This window comes from Ruditapes philippinarum, unplaced genomic scaffold (genome assembly GCF_026571515.1).
Source record: "Ruditapes philippinarum isolate M1 unplaced genomic scaffold, ASM2657151v2 ctg1127_1_1_1_1, whole genome shotgun sequence".
NCBI lineage: Eukaryota > Metazoa > Mollusca > Bivalvia > Venerida > Veneridae > Ruditapes > Ruditapes philippinarum.
In genome coordinates, this window is record NW_026864590.1 from 15,348 (window position 1) to 43,224 (window position 27,877).

The window sequence follows — 27,877 nt, forward strand, 5'->3', positions numbered from 1 at the left end:
ATCTTAAAATCTACCTTGGATGAATTGATTTTATTTGATGATTGACAACGAGTGTTTTGATGTATAGGTCGACTTATTTGAACTAATGTAGCACGTTAAGTTGAAATAAAAATACAACATACTCGTTGTACTTAATAGTTAACTTTCACCAAAATATAAGAATAAATAAAGAAAAACATAAAAAATATTGTACAGTTCACAATTTGATCTGTACATTCGTGGAAGGAAAACAAATTACAAATTTTGATTTTTGTTAGAAAAGACAATGTTTCTGTGAAACAAATTAACTGGAAATGATAGATTCAATTTTAATTGTCAAGACTGTTTTGCCAGTTTACCTGCCGGTTATTAGTCCAATATATTAGACGTTACAGGCTTGCTATAGTTTTGTCGGTCAAGCCTGACGTCTAATAGTTATTGCTCAAAAACGCATAGCATCATAAAAAATTCAAAAAATGTCTATTGTCTTGCCTTTCAAGTTTTATTCAAAAGCTTATCATATTTTCTTTTAATTTCATGCTCAATCATACACAAAAACTTTCAAACGATGTACTTATCAATTTAAAATAAAATATAAACATCAATCTATTTTTGTCTATCAGCCATACTGGTTAAGCAAGGTGCTTTACAGATTGATTCCAAATTTTTGAACGGAAAAATATATTCGAACACACTGACGGTGCATGGGCAATTATTTCGTTAAAAAAATATTTCGTTAGATTGTTCTAACTCAGTTAAACGCTTGCATTTGAATTAGCCAATCAGATTTCGCACACTTTACGGCCGCCATTTGTTTATCGGCTGTAAAAGGAATTGAAATACATGACAGGATTTAATCATAATTTTTCGGATGTGACAGTTTAATTATTTTGACAAAAGGTATTTATTTTTAGTTTTGTTCATAAATAGGTCAAAAATTATGTAAATACACGCTGTCTTCATTGTTTTTCGTTCCGCCCGATTTTATGGCGGAACATGCTATGGGTTTTTGAGCAATTTCGATCACAGACACTTGGGGTTTGGAGCTCAAAACGCCTTTAAAATCCAAATAAAATGCATATTTGTCAATCCCAGCACATGTACTGATCATATATATCAAAAAAACTTAATATAAGCCGTTTTGAAAAAAAATTCATATTTCAACATCTATAATATTAAATACACAAGATAAAAATGTTCGCCGGAAAAAATCCGCACCCCTACCGTCATAATCACCATGTATTTTATTCCATTTCCAATATTTTCACATAATCCTTTGGTCCATCGACACAGAAGATATAATTCTTCACGATGATGGTCAATTTTTAACTTCAACGGTAATATAAACAACGCAACAGCCGAAATAAACATCAAGATTATCGCCGCTTTCCTTCATTGACAAAGTCTTTCGATAAATTCAAACGTGCCAGTCGGCTATGACCGAAGCCATCCGATTATGTGGTTCCCAAACTTAAAAGCGCTGCGCATTTTGCACACGGCAAAGCTGGGGCCACATAATCGGATAGCTTCGTTCATAGCCGACTGGTCCATTGAATTTATCGAAAGACTTTGTCAATGAAGGAAAACGGCGATAATCTTGATGTTTATTTCGGCTGTTGCGTTGTTTATATTACCGTTGAAGTTAAAAATTGACCATCATCGTGAAGAATTCTATCTTCTGTGTCGATGGACCAAAGGATTATGTGAAAATATTGGAAATGGAATAAAATACATGGTGATTATGACGGTAGGGGTGCGGATTTTTTCCGGCGAACATTTTTATCTTGTGTATTATTATAGATGTTGAAATATGAAATTTTTTCAAAACGGCTTATATTAAGTTTTTTTGATATATATGATCAGTACATGTGCTGGGATTGACAAATATGCATTTTATTTGGATTTTAAAGGCGTTTTGAGCTCCTAACCCCAAGTGTCTGTGATTTCGATATGACGTTGCTTTGCCCAGAAGCAAAAATATCTCAAAGCGACGTCATATTTATAGGACTAGCCGGTTATATGCACAACGCCATGTCTGTTAATTACCTTCACAATATTGATTTTCCAGCGGTTAAAAATAGAAACTGCATCGCCTCAAAATTATGAAAGCTCGTCGGTGATTGGCTGTTCAAGGTGGCAACCTATTGCTGATCGTCAGACCCTAAGCATAGGTTATTTAGAAGCTGATTTTAATTAGTGTTCGCGGAAGTGCAAATAAATGACAAAATGCAGTTTTATCAGACGAAAAATTAATAACTACTCTATTGGCGGTGTGACAATATCCGGCTCACATATCCTTTTAACAAATATATGTAAGAGATTGCAATCGTAAAAAGAGGTGATTTTATATTCGTGAAATGGATGAGTTTTCGTATCTTTTATATTTCGCCGTAGCTGTTACAAAGTTCCCTCCTAAAAATCATCAGGCAAATCGGCAGATGTATAGACATATTTTGATTATGATACATAAAAACTTACCAATTAAAATATATTATGAGGGTTCTGATCAGTAGCTTTGGTACTGTCAACATTTTCAGTACACTTTGTTTCTCGCCGTTGTCATCTGAGTCTTTGCCGACGACATTTTCTGGTATTGTCACACCGTTCACTTTGGCACACTTTTGAATTATTTTGTTCGCCTCTTCGTAACGGCCTTTTGATATTAGCCAACGTGGGGACTCGGGAATTATCCTACAATACAGCAATGAAAAATAATCATATTTTATAAGTAGTACTGTGTTCAACATCAGGTTAGATAAAGATAATATAATACTATACCATTTAGTGTATTTTTTTACAAAATTATAGTAGGTCATATTTTGCAAGTAACGCTTCGTTATGCATTTTTTCATTCAAGTATTAATTAAATGGTACTTCAGTCACAAAATGATGTTTCGACTCATATGAATTCAAACTTAGAAAACTCCTTTCTATCAGATCAACTTTACTTGGAACTATTGCATTTTAAATGGTTAAGTTCAAATATAAAGATACTTTGATCCTAATAACAAAAAGGAAGGAGCGGCGTAACTACAAATATGTGTATTCATAAAGCTACATGGTCGGTGGATTTTTAGAAAATATATATTCAAAGAATAGTACATCATAGGTTGTTTTATGATTAGTTTTTTCATGGCCTTAAATGTTTTAGTTTTGAATTAATAATCTAGAATTCAATTTTGAGAACTGCTTTATAACTTTTATTTAAAGGTCTTACCAAAAATATGCAAAGAGCAGGAATGTAGGAATTGCTAACGCAAGTTGTAACATATTCCAAGTCCGTACAAAATAGGCGATAAAACACAGAAGAAACAACCCAATACACCAGAAAAATTCGATGATGATCCCCGCTGCCACCCGATAAGACGGACCTACTAGCTCCATCCCTAAAACATAAAATATGACCCAAAATTTAAGTTTTGCTTAGATTTGATTAACCCTTAACCTACTCACGGTTGACAATTGCAGGTCCGAGACCTGCTGCAACCGAAAGTGGTTAGTCTTTGTTACCAGTATACAGCCAGGCCATCCGAGCAGTCTGACCGCATTCTACGAGTATACTCGTACTGTAAGTAGCTCTTTTATATTTAGCGGTTGAAATGCCTTAAAATTCCAAAAGAATTATTCAAAATTAAACCATGGCAAACCAATTATACAAATTCAGCAGGCTTAGGGTAAACATCGCATATTGTTTAAAGAGAATTTGTTAATGAATTTATAGAAGTCGGTCTGACGCAATATTTATATTTTGTGTCATTTGTTTGCAAAAATCTTAGATATAAAGAACATGCGTTCGTTTTGAGTAAATGTCCTGCTCTTGAAAGAAATCCCACTTGTCAGTGCGATATATTCAATATTCAGTTAAAACAAGAAAATACACGCTATTAACGAACCTATGACAAACGCTGACATAAACATGCCCATATTAGAAAAGCCAACAATGAACCGAAAGGTCACAAACAATGCGTAGTTAGGAGCAAATGCTGAACCGAATGCGCCACCTACGTGAAGAAACACAGATACTATCAATGCCTTTTTTCGTCCAAACCTGCAATATAAAATATACACTGAAAATACCTTATTTCTTCTGAAAAATCTGTAATACAAAATATACACTTACAATGCCTCGTAATACAATATTTCCACTGACAATCCCTTTTTGTGTTTTAATTTCTAAAACAAAACATGCGCTAACAATACATTATTTCGTCTAAACAAATCTATAACAAAAATATGCACTAACAATGCCTTATTTTGTCTAAATCTGTAATACAAAAAGTGAACTCACGTTGCCTTTTTGTGTCTTAATTTGTAATACAAAATATGCGCTAACAATGCCTTTTGTGTATTAAAAATTGATTTGTAATATATAAACTAGGCACCAACAATGCCTTATTTTGTCTACATTTGCAATATAGAATATACACTAACAATGCCTTATTTCGTCTAGACCTACAATATATAGAATATTTATGAATAATGCCTTATTTCGTCTAGACCTACATTATAGAATATACACTAACAATGCCTTATTTCGTCAAGACCTCTATTATGGAATATTCACTTAAACTTACGTTGTACAATCACTTATTTCGTCTACACCTACATTAATTAGAATATTCGCTAACAATGCCTTATTCGGTCTAGACTTACATTTTAGAATATTCGCAAACAATGCCTTAACTCGTCTAGACCTACACTACAGAATATACACTAACAATGCCTTATTTCGTCTTGACCTACATTATAGAATATACACTAACAATGCCTTATTTCGTCTAGACCTACATTATAGAATATTCACTTACAATGCCTTATTTCGTCTACACCTACATTTTAGAATATTCGCAAACAATGCATTAAATCGTCTAGACCTACACTATAGAATATACACTAACAATGCCTAATTTCGTTTTGACCTACATTATCGAATATACACTATCAATGCCTTATTACGTCTAGACCTACATTTTAGAATATTCGCTAACAATGCCTTATTTCGTCTAGACCTACATTATAGAATATTCGCTAACAATGCCTTATTTCGTCTAGACCTACATATTTTAATATTCGCTAACAATCCCTTATTTCGTCTAGACCTACATTTTAGAATATTCGCTAACAATGCCTCATGTTTACATCTGCAATATAATAAATATATGCGCTAACTAATTAATATTTCGTCAAAATCGCCTCTAAAACTTCTCTTTTATACAATCGCTTCTTTTAGGACTGACCATGCTGATGCTAAGATACATTAATACGTTCAAATCATTTTTGTATGTTCATAATATTAACCGTGCTTGAACAGAAAAGGACCAGTACTGAGACAAGTCAGCATGCACCTAGTCTGGAATTCCGTCCCCTTACACTACGTATCCGGCAGGGAACCAGACTAACATACGCCGTGACTTCTGACAAAACTCGATGCTATTGGCTGACCGACTTTAAATTTTCAATTAATTGATAATAGGCAGTTCCAAATATAGAAGCTTGACAAAGTTACTAAAGAAATTCAACACGTTAAAGATTAAAATTTGCCTTTGAAACAAAAATAGCTGTATTTAACATTTTCAATATGTACCTTAGTGTTCTGATTGATGTTATCATATATAATAGAGTAATGGAAACCAAATCACAATCTGAATCTGTTGAACTTGATATTTTTGTTTGCCTTTTGAACATAAGGCGTAATTCTTGTGATCCAGATGTGTTACATCAGAGGCACGTTACATAATTGCCTTCTTGTGGGTAGTAAATTACCCGCAGTGGAACGGACTTAGTCTTTTGAGTGATATAAAAATTCAAATACAATAAATCTAGAAATCTGGCCGATGCATAGAAATAACACATTTATTTGATTACTTATTTGATTATCTTAATTAAATGCGAATGTTTATAAGCTAGATGTCTGTAAACCATATATTTTTCGTGAAAATTTTTTCTTAGGAAGGCGCGGTCAAACTAATTATATCAAATCTCAGGCGCTTCGTTTTGAAAGACATGCCCTTTGTCTCAAACAGTTAAATGACCAAACGTTATATCTAATATTTTCACAAAACATTTTCTTAGTCAATATTTGGATTAATTTGTATTAATGTACGGAATTAAAAGTTTAATGCATCAGTTGGTATGCAAACCCTTTGGCAAATATAATGTGAACTTTGTACTAGAGGATACCGACATTTTATGTTTTACAGTGGTAACAAACATTGCAAAGTAGTCCATTCTTTCCACATCGGTTAAGCTTTAAAACGTTTCATTCTTATATTCCAAACTTTCCTTCAACAAAACTATTTACATACTTATCATTTTATGTTTACAAAGCAAACAAAGGAAAATTAAAGTTATGTTCAAATACTGGTCGATGTCCTCACTTGCAATTAAGAGATATTATAAAAACAAGTTTTTTTTGGTCAATGATCGAAATGTGTGAAGAAAGTTTCGTATGCTGTACTTACACATCTGAAAAGATGCCCATAGCTATTGCACCAATTAAAACACCTCCCATTAAAATCATATTGGCATTTGCACGGGCAATCTCCTGGCCGCATATAAGATTTGCCTGAAAATGAACAAACAGTGATTCTGTCATATTTAACAATTTTGATAAAATATTTTCATTCTCTACTTATTTAGAGAATATTTTAGTAAATGAATATATTAATTTAGAGTTCTTGCAATACTATATACTCAGAAAAGTTCTATCATATTTGTGTCGGTATGGAAAAATCTTTACTCTAGATTCTTTAAAGTGTATAAAGCTATATCTTCGTTGCATACAGCTTACAAAAAAGGCCTGTATGAAAGAAATATGTTTGTATAAATTTCCTTTAGCACGAATGGTACACGCTTAAAACGGTAAAAATCGTACTTAAACCACCAGCATAATAGTTTGTTCCGAACATCTTATTCTCTTAATATGTCTTAATTCTCACAATATCTAACAGAAACATTCTATGTTACAACTCTTTTAAGAATCAACCATAAGATAAAGGAAACAACATAATTTTACAATTTTTGGTGTGTTTTTTTTTTTAAAAATTCATTAGATATAGCTTTCAAACGATGGAAATGTTGTACCTTTGTAATAAAAGTACTTTCAAAAGTTGACTTGTCATACACCCATTTGTCGCAGTCTTGCTTGCTTGTATTTACAGGAACGTTTAAACTGTTGTAAGTAGTGTTTTGATTGGTCGCAAACATTTCACAGTCATCGTACGCATATACGTCATCATCACCCTTGACCAATGGAATTGACTGGTTGATAAGAATCTCGTGCCAGTGACCTTGAACTTTGTACGTGTCATTATCGATCGACTGGAGATCACACCTGAAATTCAAATACTAATATGAGATGATGTAAATGTTAATGTGGAGTTCTTGTGGAGTATAATTATCACGAATTATCGTGATGACTTAATGCCATCAATCCCAACTTTTGGGCCATTTCCGTCAGTCTTTGTTATTATGAATAACAGCCGAAGATGTTCCGATTGCAATGCCATTTTACAATGCCATTATCAGTCCTTGCAATCTCAAAACTTCTGTTGATACCGATGGCGATACATCACTACATGGTAAGACCATAAAGGTACTAGCAAAAGAGAAATGATAACATTGGCAACAAGAAGTGACGTTATTTTTAGTGCTTAAAATACTGGACAATGCAATATGACATCGTTACATTATCATAATGTCACTTCATTTTCAAATATCGTGTCAAATTTGCGTATTTGCAATCGGTACTTTTCTATCTTATGTGATTTATTAACTAGATAGGCTTATGTGACGTCAGAGGGTAACACTCCGTAATGTCACTTCGACTCACTTACATTACTGATGTTCTATCACCGTCAGTCGAATATGATATTTATATTATATTGTTGCATTATCACTTGCCTTTCTATGTATCGACTGTCGACCTAGTCGTTCAGACATATTTCTAGATATATTTGCGTTTGAAATTATTAAAATCAAAGAAAATATTTTCCATTTTTTTATTCTTTTCTCATTTTAATTAAAGTTTTGGATATGATAAATAGAACGTTAAGATATATAATGTACAAATGTGTCATTGAAGATTGGTGTTTTATGAGACATTTTACATTTTACTAAACAAATCTTTATAGCTGAAAATCTAATCATTAATCATGCAGAGAGTTGCTTCAAAAGTTTTGTGGTCGGGTAACTTCTTATTAAATACGCTGTGCAGGATGTCTGCAAAATAATGATAGAAATACATCAGCAGGGGGCGCGCAAATCAACTGTGCATTATAAGCCCTAAAATGCATTTGTATAGGCTACACACCGCGTGATAACTTCGATAATGTTCTTAAAACATTTTGACTGTCAAACGTCGGTTAAAGTTTCAACTTTTGTCTGTAATAATAGTATCAGAACAGCGTTAATTTAAGTTGAATTAATTTATACTGAGATACTGGCGGGATGTTAAAAAAGAAGCATTAAATGGGGGTTACGGTCAATAACATGCGAGATTGAATGCAGACGGCTTGAAAATACATGTATAAAAAGTTAAAGTTAAAAGATACCTTGAAAAGTGAATATAATGATATTTGTATGGCATAATGAGAAATCAAAACTTTATACAGATCATATATGGCTTCATGTTTTTGTTTATTTTCTTCTGTTGTTGTGTTTGCAAGTTTTAGTAAACTTTAGCGCCCAAGGTCAACAGAAATAACCAAAAATCTAACCAATGTTCCGGTACTTTTGTTCAATACTAAATATTTCCAACAGTAGTTGCCAACATTTCCACATAAGTCATTTAAAACAGTGGAAGACGGATATCAATAAATATGATGTTTTCTATATCATATCTAGAGAGGTTTTGCTACATGTGTATCTCATATGAATTGTGTAAGAAAAGAGAACAGACCTTTCCCTAACAAAATATTTAATTGTACTTCATCCATGTATACCAGACACTATCAACATCATTTTTTCACTTTAAGTAATTTTAGTGTGATTTGTATCGAGCAACCCAACTATAGCTTTATGACCTTTGTGACCTCGTTTTTTCAATCGTATAGCGTAAACTACCGTGAAGTACAAATGAGCCGCGACAAAACCAACATAATGGGTTTGCGGCCAGCATGGATCCAGACCAGCCTGCGCATCCTCGCAGTCTGATCAGGATCCATGCTGTTCGCTTATCAACTCTATTACAAGTGGAGAAACTGAAAGCGAACAGCATGGATCCTGATCAGACTGCGCGGATGCGCAGGCTGGTCTGGATCCATGCCGGTCGCAAACCCATGTTGGTTTTGTCGTGACGCGGCTCATTTTAATGTACGTACTTCTTAATGCGTTGGAGCTTAAACATTACTGCGCGGGTAATAATTTTGTTCTAAATAGATTCTATATTTATTATCTATTTTACTCGTATTAACCCTTATTCGGTACGCTAAATATATTGAATGGGCTTGTCCATTTTTTGTCAATTTTAACAAAATCATGCATCATCACATTTAGAGAAAATTTCAAAGAATAGAGATTCATTTTGCAATTAATTTACAATTTTTTTAATAACACTCAGTTTCAATGTCTTCTCATTTTAAAAGTCTGAACAATGTTTAATTAAGCGAAAATAAAATGTTAAGATGTATAAATATATCATATTACACAGTCAATGTCTAAAAGAGAACGCATTATTTATTTATTTTACAAATGATCATACATTTTTAAATTGTACTTAAAACTGTTGACACACATTTGTTATTGTATATTGGAAAATTTGCAACAATCAATCCGTCATTATGTACAAGTTATACCATATACAAATTATTGTAAAGTATTTACCATCAAAATAATAACAAAATACATTTTCATTGGTTCAAACAGTAAATAACCCACGTCTGTATATACACATGTACAATGCTTTTACTATTATGCACTGTTTAAAATGAGGTAAACTTGATTTTTTATTTAGTAAACAAGATCATCTTACATGTCAATACAAAATTTTTCTATTACTTATTGATGAAAAAATTATACCTATGATCTGGAATGGCTAAGGTGAACACTGACGACAACATCTGCATTCCTGTGTATATTCCATTTATACTAACCAGAAGATATAAAATTTTCTGATATTTTCCAAACTGCCCAAGTAAAGATGTTATTTCATCAAATCTCATTTTGAATTTGAGCACAAACCTTATTTTCTTATTATTAAAATGAATTTTATCACAAATTTATCGTTAGATATTTCTTATGTTATTTTGACAATGTTTCTGCACAATAGATGCAACAAGACGCTGGTTAACCGTTTTTACTTTAGTAAATTTCCATATGAATCCGCAGATAGTAAAATTTTAAGTTTCGGTATTTCAGATGCAAACGTTCAATGTCAACCATTCATTGACTGTCTCCATACGAAACTAAATCCGATTGAAAAACGACGTTACGGGTTATGCGTTTGATGACATAAATGAAGAATATTCTTTTGGGTGCAATTACATCAATTAAATGTAAAGATTTTGGGGGTGATAAAGTAGCAGTCAATAACTGCTTTTGAATCTGCTAACGACCTACATTTTAATGCTTATGCTTTAATAAGATACTTAAATTCTATAACAGGGAAACTATGTCGGTCGGATGAGTTGGTAGGTGGTGGTTGTGGAAAACAAATTGGTATTAAATAATTCATTCGAAACATCCGATGTGTATAATCAACATTTTAATTATCTCTTCCAGCTAACAGTTATTAAAAGAGAAAGAGAGAGAGAGACCCAGCAATTTTTATCTGTTCGTTAAAACAATCATCTATTTTAGGCAAAGTAACTAAAGTCAGCTAGTCTAGGTTTGTTTAAATGTCATCTTTGTGAGACGTTTATGTAAAGTTTTCACTTGTAAAACACAATTGTTTTTGGTGACATAACTCGTTCACGCTAATTTAATTGTATCTTTTTGCTAGCAAAGATGTTAATCTCCTATGACAAAAACCTTAATTGAATAGCTAAATAGATATACAAGCAACCCCTTGTTTAAAAAGTTAATAATAACATGTGTTACATTTATGTTGCACTTGCATCGACACTACGAAAAAGAAAAAAAAATGCATATGGAACCACTAAAATCTGGAAAAGTCTGTCATAAAGTTATGTAGTCAGAGCATAAGGCATGGTTGCAACATGTATAACAGAAGTAATAATGCCCTCATTTCATACGATGATGTGTGAATGTTTGGCCGACATTTTTCATTGCAATGAAAATATTTTTCTATATTTTCATTAGTGTCTTGCTGGATATCTTTCGTTTGAATATAGCCAATAAACATTTTTATTTCAAATTGCAATTTCAAAAAAATGTTTATAACAAAAAAATCTAGATTTTTCTGTAAATACAAGATCTATTTTCATCTTGTGGTACGAAAATTATCATATTTCACGTGCATCTACAAGGACTTAGTCTGAATTAGGCGTTCAATTTCAAGCATAGCTCGGTCACTCAGTAAATCAAAATACATTTGTAACTTTAACTATCAGTTTAGGTCAAAGTTGACCATTTTTTTTGTAATCGAAATCGGTCGCTCAGTAATTAACAATGGCTTTAATATCATTGTATTTTAAAGTTTGCGTTTTTTTGTAATCGAATAGCCTTTATGTTATGAATTAAAAGACACTAGAGACTTAATAAGAAAGAACTTAACAGTATCTTTTCCGAGGCTTGTTTGTTGCAGTAGAAGCACATTGCATGTCAAAGTCAATTCAACATCATGTACCAACCTAGCTATAATGAAAGGGTGACTTGTCGTGAAAAACTAGATGTAGCGTTATAAATGACCGTGTTGTTTAAAAGAGTGACTGTTGAATGACAGCTGCAGAATGAGACTGACATGGCGCAGATATTCGCGCCCATATTGTGCGGCTCTGCGGTCAGTATGAATTAACGTTACGAAAAGAAGAAAACATAAGCATATTAAGCAGTTTAAAAGATATGGAACGCCGTGACTGTCTTATGTAATAATGTTTTTGTTATCTTGTGAAACGATGATATTATTTTGTCGTTTGATCATGTTAACATGTGCACTTTACATCATGTCTGGTCAAAGGAACATGCTGACTTGTACAAACAGCATGTTAACTTGTCAAATTATTATGATGACATGTGCAAACGACATTCTAACTTGTCAAAGTATCGTGATGACTTGTGCAAACAGCATAAAAACATGTCAAATTACCATGATGACTTGTGAAGACAACATGTGAACTTGTCAAAGAATAGAATAGTGATGACTTGTGCAAATGACATGTTATCTTGTATCATTCTGACATGTCAAAACGTACTGTTAACTTGTCAAAGTATTATGATAACTTGTGCAAATGCCATGCTAACTTGTAAAAATTTCATGATGACATGTGCAAACAGTATGATAACTTGTCAAATCATCGTGATAACATGTGCACACAACATGCTAACTTGTCCAAGTATCATGGTGACTTGTGAAAGCGACATGTTAACTTGTCAAGGTATCGTGATGACTTGTGCCAACTCCATTCTAACTTGTCAATGTATGATGATGACTTGTGCAAATGCCATGTTAACTTGTCAAATTATCATGATGACTTGTGCAGACAACATGTTAATTTGTCAAATAATCGTGATGATTTGTGCAAAACACATGTTAAATTGTTAAGGTATTATGAGCATGTCATCACGATAATTCGACAAGTAAACATGCTTTTTGCACATGTTATCATGTAATCTTGACAAGTTAACATGTCGTTTGCACAAGTCATTATGATATTTTGACAAGTTAACATGTCGTTTGCACAAGTCATCATGATACTTTGACAAGTTAACATGCTGTCTGCAGATGTCAAGATGATTATTTGACAAGTTAACATGCTTTTTGAACAAGTCAGCATTGTCTTTAGACAAGATATGATGTAAATTGCACATGTTAATATGCTTAAATGACAAAATAATATCATCATTTCACAAGAAAGCAAAATATTGATAGGATAAGACAGTCATGGCGTTCCATAAAAAGAAGAGTAAATATTGCATAACAGCAATCGCTGGGTTAATGTGTCACAATTTACAACCAAATATATGTCTTGATCAACAATACCCTAGTGTCAGTGCACATGAAGTATCAGAAATTCATACGATTTTTGTTCTGATGAAAAGACAAACCTGTGTTTACAATGTTTTAGTAGTGGCTTAACAGCATGTTAGATGCTTATCGTGTGAAGAAAGTAGTATATGGAATAATTTGTCATAAATGTAGCAAATGCAAACAAAATGATATTGTGTTTTCTATACAAAATTGTTAACGTAATTAAAGCCTAAAAATGAATTTCTTGAGGTTCGGGCGACTGTCAGTCAGCCATTGTTTAGTCCAACGGACCCTTAATTTATCAATGTCATTGCAACATGTTTAGCCGTTATGAGGCTGTCTGACTGATTGCAAGGTGACCGACAGGGTCCCGTTGTTTTCTTTTCATTATATGTTACCATTAAATACGTAATTTAATCACGATGACAATGCGTTGCTTGTATTGTTAAATGTAACAAGAGAAAAATATATTACAAAAACAAATATATCACTTTAAAATGCTATATAAAAAAAGAAAAAAGCTCTTTGTTATAGCGTTTTAGATATGTTACATAAATTTTGATACTGAGAACGCTAGAAAACATTAATAATTGAATACTAGTAGAAGGAAAGTAAATTATTTTTTTCAAATGTTTTCATTTCCAAGTTATTTCTCAGTAAACATTAATATCTTTTTAAAGAGTTTCACAAATGTGCTGTACGTCTTGCCTGAGGTCATGTGATTTGAAAATTGAGTACTTGAATAACTTTTAGATAACAAAAATATAGACATACACATCAAATCATTTATTAATATTCACATGTACATTATAATACTTTATCCCAGTGTATAACCTTAAGTCGATTATTTTTTCTCAGCTCTAAATGTTCGACATGTAGAAATCCTATAAAAATAGTGAATTTCTGGAGATTGGCGAGGAGCTTTAACATATGAGCCGCGTCACGACAAAACCAACATAATGGGTTTGCGACCAACATGGATCCAGACCAGCCTGCGCATCCGCATATACTTTCAGCCTTGATGCCTTTCTGGTGTCACAGTTCATAGTTTGGTTTGTAGACAGATTAAAATTATTAGTTATGGTATCTCTGGAAATTTACTAGATAGGTTTACACATCAAACGAGACCTTTTCAAGTTTATAGCGGGCTGCCCTATCTAGGGATCAGTTCTAAGCCTTCAAATATCTGTACATGATTATGCAGATGATTCAAAGTTAAGGTACGGAAGTGATAACTGTGAAACAATACAAAGTAATTTGGATTCACGTATAAGATTGTCAAAAACTTGATTGATTTAAGATATACATGTACTATGTTCATCTTTGGGTAAAATACTTTTGCTGTAGATTTTTTTTTTTGAAACCTGAATACGTCAAATATTTTATTGTTGGCTTTAATAATCCAGAAATATTTACAATGTGAACAGCATTGAAATATCTATACGTATAAGTGAAACCAATCCCGAAGTGACAATAACAGATGCTGTCAAACCTAATGAAGAGAGCAATGTGAGAAATTCGATTATAAACCTTTTTACAGATTGGTATTTTCAAACACATTGATATTGGTAGTTGTTAAGGCATAAGTTAAACCTGTAAAAGAATATTCTGTCCAATCATTGAACCCAAACTACGACAAAGATATTGAATATTTGAAGAGAGTATAAGGATATGCTAACAATGATCTAATATGGATGATGAAGAACGTCTATAAAAGTTGAACATAGTTTGAAAGATAAAAGCAAGAGGGGTGATTTGAGGGAAACCTAACTCATTGGAAATTATGCAGTTGATTCTGAAATATCGTTGAACCAGAGTTCGGTACATTATCTTACAAATTTTCAAACCAACACTGAATATAAGGTACTATTGTAAACTAAACACTTTTTCTCCAATATAATTATGAACAAATGTTATTACCATGCTAGAAAGGGTTATAAAGGTCGATACATCCGAAACCTCTATTGTAATGTAAACAGTAACGGGCATCGCCTAAATTTTAAATAATTTTTTATGTGAATAACTCTTCTAGGTTAGAGATTCTTTTGATGCAACACATGTGGATACACATCAGCTTCAGGCAAATTCTACCAACACTATTACTATTAAAGATTTTAAGATTAAGATTTTATTCCGAATACATGTGGGTATTATACCCATGAGCACACAGCATATATACAAACAAACATACATACATACAGAAACATAATATCAAGGTCATTTAAACATATATAACATATATTTAACATTTACTGTATAGTTTAGACATAAGTTTGCTTTAATATGAACAGAATAATCCTATTACAGCAAGGTTTAAATGAAGCACAAGTTTTGCATAATGATGTCAATTAAGTAACATTACATTTACCTTCCTAGGTACTACAATTTACGAATATTCAACATTTGTTCTTAATTCAGATAAACATTGATAATTTTCTTATAACATTTCATTTTGAGAGGTTAACAATTCAATAAATTTTGGTATATTTGTTTTTTTTTTCAATAATATTTATCTATGAGCTGTTCTCTCAAAACATTGTACTGTGGACATTCTAATAATACATGACATTCATCTTCTAGTTTTAAGTAAATATTACATTTTCTTTCATTATAAGGAATTGCTTCAGGTTTATGCCATCTACAAGTTTCTACTTTTAATCTATGCGAAGAAGTCCTGAAACGTGATAAAGATTTCCTAATTTTTTCAATATTAACCATTGACAGATATGATTTAAAACCAAAATCACAAAATAATACATAACTTCTTGCTCTTGATGAATCTCTTAAAGTTGCATACCAATTTTGTATAAATGTATCTGTTAATCTTTGTTTTACTATTGCTAAAAATAAATTTATATCACTAACGCCCTGATTAATCCATACTTCATTGAAATCTAAAGATTGTAACAAAATCATAATAGACTTAGCCCAGGACATTGAATTTGGTTTAAGTTGTAAATCTCTACACATAAGATCATATACAACTTTGACATATTTTGTACTACCTGACTAAATAACTTTTAACCAGTATTTTATAACATTAATAGCTCTCATTATTTTTAAAGATGTCCTTCCAAGTTCACCATAGATAAAATTGTTTTATGTTTGTCTTTTAACTGCTTACAACTTCTTTCAATACTTTAAATGTATATTTTCTAATACATGACTATCAAGTAAATCCCATATTTGTGACCCATAGTTAAGAATTGATAAGAGAAGTTTATCAAATAAATCCAGTTTATGTTTAACTGACATACAAGGGAATCTTATCAGCTCTTTTTCAAGTTTATACAACGCCTTCAATGCTTGTCCAGAGAGTGTTTCAAAAGTCATATTAAAAGATCCGCCAACAGAAAAAACAATGCCTAGATATGTAAACTTTTTAACTACATGTATTTCAATTGATTGACCTTTATAATAAAAATTCAAATTCTGTCTAAGTCTACCCCCTTTTTTAATCAAAGGGCTGCATGCTCTGTGGTATTTTCTGATCTTTCCTGTATAAGTTTATTTTTTATATACTATTATTCATCTTACGCAGCGACTGCGTTTAACAGTTTGTGATTGATACATATGGAATTTTGCATGCCTAGAGTTGCATCAAAAATCATTTTTCATTTTTTATTACAGCCACACTTTATCCTTGCATATCGTGGCTACTTCCTTAAAAAAGACACTTCAAAAAAAATGTTGCCTCGACAAGGATTTTAACCTTAGGCCTCTCACACCCTAAACGAGCGCGCTACCTCTGCACCACAGTGAGGTAATACGTATGTAGCGTAAATAAAAACAAATATATTGTAATTCTAAAATTGAGAATTTTCATTTCGTATTTGTAATCCTTATTAATTTCGAGGTATTTTGTTCACGATAAACCTGTTGTTAAACACTAATGAAAATAATTTAGCGAAAATCTTCTCTCCAAAACAGTCCGACAAGTATTCCATTACTCGACAGTCACATTTATTTGTGTACTACGCTCTGGAGTATTCGGTAATCGACATAGCTAAAAATAGCATTTTCATTGATTAAGCTTTACGAAAATAGCCGAACATTTTTCATTGGGTAAAAAAGATATTCATCCGCGAAATTTGTGATTGTAACCTCATATTTCTATTGACTACTCTAAACTTTTAATGCACTGTAATTCGTTAAATGCATACATTAAAAATTATTCTTTATTTTAAATTGCTGGTTTTTAAGCAGTTCTGAGTGAGAACTACTTTGCGTTGTTAGGTCTGTTAGGAAAATTTGTGTTAGACCGTGGATGTTAGCTATGTATTTACTGATCTCGCGATCAGAAAATACAATCAAAGTGCTGCAGCACTGAATGCGACGGACATGCAACCGGAGAGACATTAAGGCTTCTTTTAGAAAAAAAAAAACAAAACAAAAACAAAACACAAAATATATAACAGAGAAAATTTGTTCCATACAAGTTCGAGATTTGTAGAGCAATATATTTTGTGTCCCAAATTGATATAATTCAGATTTTCTACTTTCAAGCACTTAAATACAGAATGAAATTTATGCCTAAAAACTCTGGTCAAACTTGTAAATCAGTGTCCTTATCGATTTATTCTAAGAAATGATATGTAAATAGAAAAAAAAAACTATCAGCGAAATATTTCTAGAATAAATCCAGGCAAATAAACTTCAAACATAATACATTATACATTTGAGAATGCTATTTAGAATTGCTTCGTGTTATATCATAGTGGGCATACAGACAATAAAATACAAGCTATTATCATAGTATTGCAAGCAATCCATAAGTCCCCTACCGGTAAGAGCCAAAGCAACATTCTGAAGGGCCATTCACTTATGTTTCTATTTTAAGTAAATTTGTTGAAAAAGTTCTTTAAAAGTGATCACAGTGAACAGTTTTTATGTACAGACAGACAGACGGACTGAAGGACACTCTAAAGTTATTTTTTAAACATCCCTGTTATCAAAATATAACATTTTTAAAAGCAAAATTTAAAAAAAAGGAGATAACAATGTCATACATGATGTGAGTGTAACAAAGAACAATTAGTAATGAAAGTATGAATATTGAATGTTTATTTTGAATTTGAAATAAATGAAAGTTAAAAGAACGAATAGGAAAAATTAAAAGTTTAAAGACGAGATAATTCTGGAAATATGGATGCTAGATTTATAAACCTTGTCATATTATTATGATGTGGAGTTTGAAGAAAAATCCTATCATGATTGAAGAAGTTAGAATAAAAATTACCAATTTTCTCAAAAAAAAGTCTAAGTTCAAAAGGGGCATAATTCTGGAAATAGTCTTGCTAGAGTATTGAACACTCACAAATTTTGAGTGATAATAAGAAACATTTATATGAAGTAGATACGTTCAGAAAAAAAGAAGTTATTAAAAAAAAAACAATGTTTTTTTCATGAAAAATTTAAGTTCAAGGGAGGTAATTCTGATAAAATTTTGTTGCTAGAGTTGTAAACTTTGTCACATATGATGTGGTTGATGACAAGCAACTTATATTTAAAGTTTGAAGAAAATACATTAAGAAATAAAGAACTTATAGTGAAAAAACTTAAAAACTAGAATCAGAAATCTTGATATTCAGTCTATTTGTTGCCATAGCAACCAGAATTTTCAACATAGGAAGAAAAAGAAAAAGACGTGTATAATCTCCAGACTGCCATCTACACATATTACAAGTTTCATAAAAATATTTCTATTACTTTTTGCGTTAACACTGGATCCAGTTTATGTGTAAAAATTGCCATATTTTTCAGTCTATTTGTTGCCATAGCAAACCAGAATTTTCAACATAGGAAGAAAGAAAAAGACGTGCATAATCTCCATACTGCCATCTATCCATATATCAAGTTTCATAAAAATATTTCCAGTACTTTTTGCGTTATCACTGGATCCAGTTTATGTGTAAAATTTGCCATATTTTCAGCCTATTTGTTGCCATAGCAGCCAGAATTTTCAACATAGGAAGAAAAGAAAAAGACGTGCATAATCTCCATACTGCCATCTATCCATATATCAAGTTTCATAAAAATATTTCCAGTACTTTTTGCGTTTTCACTGGATCCAGTTTATGTGTAAAATTTGCCATATTTTCAGCCTATTTGTTGCCATAGCAACCAGAATTTTCAACATAGGAAGAAAAGAAAAAGACGTGCATAATCTCCATACTGCCATCTATCCATATATCAAGTTTCATAAAAATATTTTCAGTACTTTTCAAGTTATCGCGGGATCCAGTTTTGTGGACGGACGGACTGACGGACTGACAGACGGACGGACGGACAGACGGACAGACGGACGGACAGACGGACAGACGGACGGAGGGTAAACCTAAAGTCCCCTCCGGTAAACCGGTAGGGGACTAATAAGTCATTTGTATTTTTATTTCTCTTGGATATGTCTCATTTAAAAAAAATTGGTTAAAATCATCAGCAATTAATAGTGTATTTCTTAGATTTTTTTTATTTACAATGTAAAGATGTAGAGGCCAGAGCACATCGTTTTTATTTTAATTTAAATGTCACTTAAGCACTACAGTGTTTAGTTGTCCTTTTCAACTTCACACTAAATTCCATTTTCAACTTGTTTGCTTCTTACAATTGTATAGCATTTCTAAAAGTATTGCATTACAATCCGCTGGTTTATTAATTACATGTTTAATGTGTACTTCCTAATCGCCTGTCCAAAAATCAGAACAAGTGAAGCAGAATCTATTTTTAGAATAGCGAAGGTTAACTCATATCATGACCTAGTAAAATATGTAAACAAACCACAAGAATCGGAAGTAGAACTGATATTATAACTTCCTTACCATGAAAGACTACATGGCGGTAAAGTGTCTTACATGCATTTTCAAAAATAGATATTTATACTAACCATTGTACTGTATCTAATATATTAATAACTGCTGAATATTCAGCTAAACCCGCGGTATGAGTCACGAAAATAGTTCTTCTTTTATTAATGCGCAAGTTATCCTAGAGTCACGAAAAACTTTTGATTTGTTAATAATAATGATTTGTATAATGTAGAAATATTTATTTCCTACTAATAATGTCATGGAACTCAGAGGTTACACCTTTATTGTAGTATAATTTGCTGTCCTACTTTTTCGACAGCGGTAAATCGTTTCAGCAGTAATTTGCATATTGCGCAATAATACTACGGGACTACAACGTTTTTATCAATAATATACGTTCATATTTTAACTTGGATAACTTAATTTGAAATTGAAAAGGCTTAATATGGAAGACATTAAGATATCCAGACAAAGTATGGGAGTTTTGAAGGATCAAATTCATGTACTATTTCTTGGGCTGTTAATTGGTTTAGGACACATTGCGCGATTGTAGCCAACGAAATCCCATGTGTAGATGACTTAGCTCTGAACGCGCCTGAGGGCGCGTCCGTCGCAAAAATCAAATATCACTGTAATATAAACGTGCTACAACCGAGATAGCATCATATTCAAGTTTTAGAATTATTCAAAATAAAATCCATTTTCTTTATTTTGCTGAATTCATATTGTATGGATTTTTTCAGATGTTTTCATGTATATGAATAGATAGCTAATACAGGATGTGGTACGATAAAAATAATAATAAAAAATAATAAATGAACTCAATACCATCGCAAATGATTAGATAAATGACACAAAATGTTCATGGAAAATTAGTACAATTTCAGTTTCAAACTGTTTGCGACAAAAAGAATCACATTAAATTTTATGTAAATATGATATGTTTAAACAAATTACTTTAACGCGTTATATTGCCTTTAGCAATTATCTAAAAACCAGTTTGCATTAAACATTGAAGATTTTAACATAAATGCGGTTTTTATAAATCGTATGTTCAGTTAAATTGACAAATAGATATTTTTGAACTATTCAACGATAAAATCGGTGAAGTAAAGAATAAGCCAATATGGTGTTTTCTGGAATACTTCACCACTGATGATGATGATGATGATGATGATGATGATTAGCATGATGATAATGATTAAAATGCAAATGGAAGTTAAATAAATTACCGAATGCAAACCTCACACAGTGTTTTTATATTTTTTTATTTATATGCAGGGCACATACGTTTTAGTTTTAATACTAAAGCATTTGTTTCAGAGTAATGGGACATTTCGTATGAAGAGTGCACGGTGCTCGCTTTATTTTGTTACAACTGTCAGATCCTATGTTTAACTTGACGGATTTTTTAGTTTTAAGTGACTTTTATTGTTCATTTTTACTGTGTCGTAGATTCTTTTCTAAACTGAAAGAAATTACAAGTTATTTTGTCTACTTTAGGTAGTTGTAATTTCGGTTATTAACAATTGTAAAATTGTACTTATATATTTCTTGGTATATGTTTTTCATTATTCATTTATTATGTATGTAATAATGTGATAAAACTGTAAATTGATCGTGTATAAGTGATAAGGAATAAATAATTCATTGCTGGTTGTATAGACAAGTACTATGCTTTTGTTTGGGTTAAAAACTTTTTATTGCAGAAAATTGAAATTAAAGAAATTCTTACATGTCCAATTTATAGTTTAAACTAATTTATTTTAGTTCGATTATGTTGGAAGCTATATATACGCTGATTGAAACACTCTCGATCTCGTTCCTGTCCAATTTGAATAAGGGAATGTACAGTGAAGCTGCATTTCTTTTTACTGGTCAAGGTAATTTGGTCTTCTCTTACGGAAATTGCCAAGTTTATTTATCCTCGCATGTTAATCAACCGTTGTTGGTTTTTAATGCCACTTAATGCCACTATTTGTTCGTACTGCGTTTATTTATAGCGTGTAAGATTTAACGTAATATATCTTCTCGGAGTGCACTCTATACTATATAGCAATTAGCAGAATTTGTGAGAGCATGATTTATCTTAAGTCTTTTGATATAATTATCAGATCGTTATTTTTATAAGCGCAACATTGTTCCCAGTTTGCAATTTGGACAGTGGTGAATATCTAATCTTTTCTTAAGAGGGATTAAGTACATTGCTTAACACAAACGAGGCGGTCATTGAGTACTGCAGGGATGATATTGACGAAATCGAAACTCAGTTACGTGCTTGTTAAGAGAAACCACTTGTGGTCCTGAAGAAAAATAAATTTCGGATTGTCTCAAAATTGTATTGTTAGCATTCGTAGACACATTGCATCATAATGTGATATAGAAATAAATGTACAAGAAATCATTCTATGTTTGTTCTTTTGTTATTGTTGTTGTTTTGTGTTATTTTATTTTTTGAAAACAAAGATCTGTGTTGTTTTATTCATATATGACGTGAACCTTAGTAAAATATTAAACTCTCTGCACTCTAACTTTTTTTATTTCCTTTATGTGTTGTTACATGAAAAACCGCACATTAACGTAAGGTTATGTTATTGTCAAACAATCCCATTTAACCTACCTGTATATGATAAAATGAAGCTGATTTATGATCTTAACCAAATTTGGTTTATGTGTTGTTTTCTTCATTTAAGTAAAAGTTCAACATTTCGTTTATAACTTACGGACAGTTACTATAAGACATGAACAGATAAATGAGCCGTGTCAGGACAAAACCAACATAATGGGTTTGCGACCAGCATGGATCCAGACCAGCCAGAGCATCCGCACAGTCTGATCAGGATCCATGCTGTTCGCTTACCAACCCTATTACAAGTAGAGAAACTGATAGCGAACAGCATGGATCCTGATCAGACTGCGCGGATGCGCAGGCTGGTCTGGATCCATGCTGGTCGCAAACCCATTATGTTGGTTTTGTCATGACACGGCTCAAATGTCCATTTTTATGTTATTTTTTAGGAACATTTTTAGTTCACTGAAACCCGCTCGCTGGTTAATTACAGAAGTACATGTTATTTTGTGTAATTGTGTAATTCACTAAACGTGATCCGTTATATATTTTAGTCAATTCGGTTTCAACTCGGTTTCAGTTTTCAAAAATTTATATTTCTTATGAGCAATCTTTAAAAATTATTGTCACTGATGTTTCAAACTTGTCTGTTGTGTGATTTTTTTAATTCAATAAAATTGCCTAAATTGTCTTAAAAAGTGGAGCAATTTTGTTCTTTCTTTATGACTTTGGTCCTCTTAATTTAATTGTCTTACTAAGAACTGCACGAGTATGAATATTCGACATAGACTGATAAGCGGAACTTTTTTGCATTAAACAAATTGAATACAACAATGCAAATTGAGTGTGTATGTGTGTGTGTGCGCGCGTGTGTGTGTGTGTGCGTGCGTGCGTGCGTGTGTGTGTGTTTGTTTTGCTTTTTGTTTTTGGGATTTTGTTTGGTCTTAGATATATTAACGAACAATTGAACGAACGGACTGAAGGACGAACGAACAACGAATGATACTATAAATAGTATTTATAGTATATATTATTTCTGTCATCATAGAAAAGGTAAAGTGTAAAAAGTGGATTGAAAATGTCCCACACGATTTTTTTAGAACAGCTAAATAAAATTGAGTTAATCGAAATGACTAGTAACTATAATACTAGAAAATTGTGTCATAAAATCTCAAAGGATGACAGGCAGTTGGACACAAACATGTCCACAACCATTTCCAACCAAACCAAAATTATATGTTACACTAAATAAAGCATAGAAGATTTTACCTGTGTTTTGGAATTGACAAAGTAAAAACAGATGACAACATCTGCATCCCAGAATAAATCCCCGGTAAACAAATCAGAAAATACAAAATCTTCTGGTACTTTCCAAATTCTCTTAACAAGAGAGTTATTTCATCGTACTTCATTTTCGACCAAAAATGTTTATTGAACACCTCCTTAAATACAATTTGCTTAACAATTAATCCGTGAATGTTTTTAACAAATGCCACAAGATAAGTTTTTAAAGCGTATGACAATGTTAAGTTGCGACCTCTGGATGAACGATGTCAGCCTTATAATCAGCGTCGACAATGCATAACAATGTCCTCATTAACCACCTTAAACGTTTATTTATAAAACTATCTAAATTGTCTAGTTAGCATACTTAATAAATACATGAGTGTTCGTGAATTTAATTAATATGCAAATGATGACAAATCTGTAAGTAAGGCGGGTAAGTGGACCGCTTTCATTACATTGGTGTAATAAGTGTTCTTTAGGAGCGTACTTTTCATTGGTTATATAATATCATAATATTCTCTGATGACAAATAGTTAATAATAAGAGATATAGGAAAGGAACAACTTCAAATTTATATAATTCAAGGCCAATTATGAGATATAATTTTTGGCAATTTGCATAAAGCGCAGCGCATGTTTGAAGTAAACATATTCGATTATTATCATTTCTTCATGTATAATTTTTTTTTATTTTAGCACAATTAACTGGCCACTTCTGGATTCGACGCGACTGCATCAGAATTTGTGGACAGTTCGCCATTGACAAAATGAGTCTTCCCACAAATTCGAACTTACCGGACAGATATTAACTTAAATATACATCCGGAGCACAGTAAGCGGTAACGCTTGAGTGTTTACATCTTGTCATAAGCTTACAATCAATGTTTTATAAACGAGAAAAATATTACAAACATTCGTATGTAATATAGGTACGATTGCATACTACTTTTTGTGAAGACTTTTTATGCTTGCTGCACACCCCCTTCACTCAGCATCACGCCCAACCTGATAGAAATGATTTATGACATTGATTGACTTATCTGTTCATTTTGTGAAGATCAAGACTGTTAACATGATAACTGCTGCCGTTTTACACTCACGCCCTAATGGCAATGGTGACTATATGCACGTGCTCTGTTCCTAATTCTGTAATTAAAACCCTTTTTATTACAAAGACCAATCACTTTGATCTCCCAACCTTGAAATAAATAAGAACAATCCACTTGTCTTCCATTACAATCTTAGGTATGTACTTAATTTTTTCTGACTTGTTTTCGGTGGCCCATGTCACATTCACATTTGCTGTTTCAACTAAAAAATAATAGCGGTCATGTACTAGTGATGGCAAACCATCACACCAAATCATGTGGTCAAGGTCGGGGTGAGTTTTGACATTTGACCAACATATCAAAAAATAAAAAAGAGTCGTGAGCAGTCTCCATACCTTCCTCTAGAATGTGGTTGAAAATAACCCCAGTCATTGTTCGGACAAGCTTTTTGTGGCTATTGCAACAGTGTTACAGTGACCAGTTAACTTCATTTTCTAGTCATGATCACCCTCCATATCAAATCTTGGAGGACTGTACGCTATGCTCCATGAATTGGTCGTAGAAACTTTTTGGTCAAAGCCACGGTGACAGTGATCTTTAAGCAAATGATTTGAAAATCTGCGAAAGGACCATGAATTAGCCATTATCGAACTCCAATACAGATTATAAAAGTGTAAGTTAAAGCATCTTCAAGCAATCGATCAGACAAGGTATGGGGCTAGGGAGGACGGATTTGTGCTCAACTTCCTCAAAAATGGGCATAATAAACAAGAGCTCCGCGTATCAGTAGTTTTAAGCCCGAAGTTTGTGTATTTTAAACTAAGCGTAACTGCGACTTGATCATTGACCTTATGGCTTTAAAATCACAGGGAGTTAAAGACAGGCCATAGGCAATATCTCTACCAAGTTTCACAAACTTAGGCATATTCCTGAAAAAGTATTGATCGGACATCGATATCTTTTTAAATAAAAAGTGACATAAAAATATATATAACCACATATATCTTCATAAAGAGGAGAGCATCATTTATAAACATAAGTAGACATAAACATCAAATGTAAAGATTGGAATATCAAGTAATTTTTTGTAAGGCATGCTTAAGAATAACTTATTCTAATATTTGTTCGGTTGTGATTAAATGTAAACTTAAGATGTAAATAAGCAAGTAGTGTTATATCACAGTTTTGCTGTGACCTTACATTTATTAAATACTTCTATTCGAAAATGAAATACCCTTTTCAAACAATTTTTGTACATTTAAGTGGTTTTATTCAAGTAGGAAACCCTATATTTTGCACATTGCAAACTTATTAATGTTCTATTGAGATACATTATGGAAAAATACACTCAGAGATGATGAAAAGGTGTTATTTCAATCTAAACAAAAATTCTGAAAGTAAAAAAGTAAAATAAAATAACAAAAAAAATCAATTCATTCATCTATAACCGTCATGTTAGCATAAGATTGTATTGTAGGTCTTGCAGGCAAAGTGAGGTCCTAGATTGTAAGTGTGACGAGTATACCCGTATTGCAAACAGAGTGAGGTCCTAGATTGTAAGTGTGACAAGTATGCCCGTATTGCATACAGAGTGAGGTCCTTTATTGTAAGTGTGATGAGTATGCCCGTATTGCATACAGCGTGAGGTCCTAGATTGTAAGTGTGATAAGTATGCCCGTATTTGCAGACAGAGTGAGGTCCTAGATTGTAAGTGTGATGAGTATGCCCGTATTGCAGACAGAGTGAGGTCCTAGATTGTAAGTGTGATGAGTATGCCCGTATTGCAGACAGAGTGAGGTCCTAGATTGTAAGTGTGACAAGTATGCCCGTAATTGCAGACAGAGTTGAGGTCCTGTATTGTTAGTGTTATGAGTATGCCCGTATTGCAGACAGAGTGAGGTCCTAATTGTAAGTTTGACGAATATGCCCGCATTGCAAAGAGAGTGAAGTCCTAAATTGTAAGTTTGACGAGTATGCCCGTATTGCAAACAGAGTGAGGTCCTAAATAGTAAGTGTGACGAGAATGCCCGTATTACAGAGCAGAGTGAGGTCCTAAATTGTAAGTTTGACGAGTATGCCCGTATTGCAGACAGAGTGAGGTCCTAGATTGTAAGTGTGACGAATATGCCCGTATTGCAAACAGAGTGAGGTCCTAAATTGTAAGTGTGACGAGTATGCCCGTATTGCAAAGAAAATGAGGTCCTTGGTTGTAAGTGTGATGAGTATGTCCGTATTGTATTGCAGTCAGAGTGAGGTCCTAGATTGTAAGTGTGACGAGTATGCCCGTATTGCAGACAGAGTGAGGTCCTAGATTGTAAGTATGACGAATATACCCGTATTGCAGTCAGAATGAGGTCCTAGATTGTAAGTGTGACGAGTATGCCCGAATGCAAACAGAGTGAGGCTCTAAATTATAAGTGTGACGCGAAAACCCGTTTTGCAGACAAAATGAGGTCCTAAATTTTAAGTGTAACGAGTATGCCCAGATTGTAGACATAGTGAGGTTCTATCCTAGATTGTAAGTGTGACGAGTATGCCCGTATTTCTGACAGAGTGAGGTTCTACCTAGATTGTTAGTGTGACGAGTATGCCCGTATTGCAGACAGAGTCAGGTCCTAGATTAAAAGTGTGACGAGTATACCCGTATTGCAGTCAGGATGAGGTCCTAAATTGTAAGTGTGACGAGTATATCTGCATTGCCGACAGAGTGAAGCCCTAAAATGTGTGATGAATATGCCCGTATTGCAGACAGAGTGAAGACCTAAACCGTAAGTGTGACGAGTATATCCGTATTGCAGCCAGAATGAGGTCGACGAGTATGGCCGTATTCCAGAGCAGAGTGAGACTCTTAATTGTAAGTGTGCCGTGGATACCCGTATTGCAGACAAAGTGAGGTCCTAAATTGTTAGTGTGACGAGTATTGCAGACATAAGTGGGACGGGCATACCAGTCTTGCAGACAAAGTGAGGTTTTACGAATGTGCATAATTCTACGAATGTTTAATTCTACGAATGTTTGAAAAGATAACAAGTGTTTTGTGCGGCATGTAAATAATGAACTTTTTAAACAAAATATTTGTTTCGTTCTGCTTCAATGTTGTC

General features: G+C 32.7%; 1 protein-coding gene across 4 annotated transcripts in view; it reads right to left on the bottom strand.

Moving 5' to 3' along the window:
* The window catches only part of LOC132726211 (organic cation transporter protein-like), a 43,052-nt gene that overhangs the window by 5,280 nt on the left and 9,895 nt on the right, over positions 1-27,877 (bottom strand). For 2 of the 4 annotated variants that reach the window (XM_060711491.1, XM_060711490.1), the window contains exons 2-6: positions 7,063-7,312; positions 6,441-6,544; positions 3,873-4,027; positions 3,197-3,365; positions 2,458-2,670 (exon numbers count right to left, since the gene is read on the bottom strand). In XM_060711491.1, coding sequence (XP_060567474.1) covers positions 2,458-2,670; positions 3,197-3,365; positions 3,873-4,027; positions 6,441-6,544; positions 7,063-7,312 — 891 coding nt within the window. Of the gene's footprint in view, positions 1-2,457; positions 2,671-3,196; positions 3,366-3,872; positions 4,028-6,440; positions 6,545-7,062; positions 7,313-9,996; positions 10,377-23,710; positions 23,942-27,877 lie in introns of those variants that run through there. The other 2 variants (XM_060711489.1, XM_060711488.1) reach the window with 2 other exon arrangements.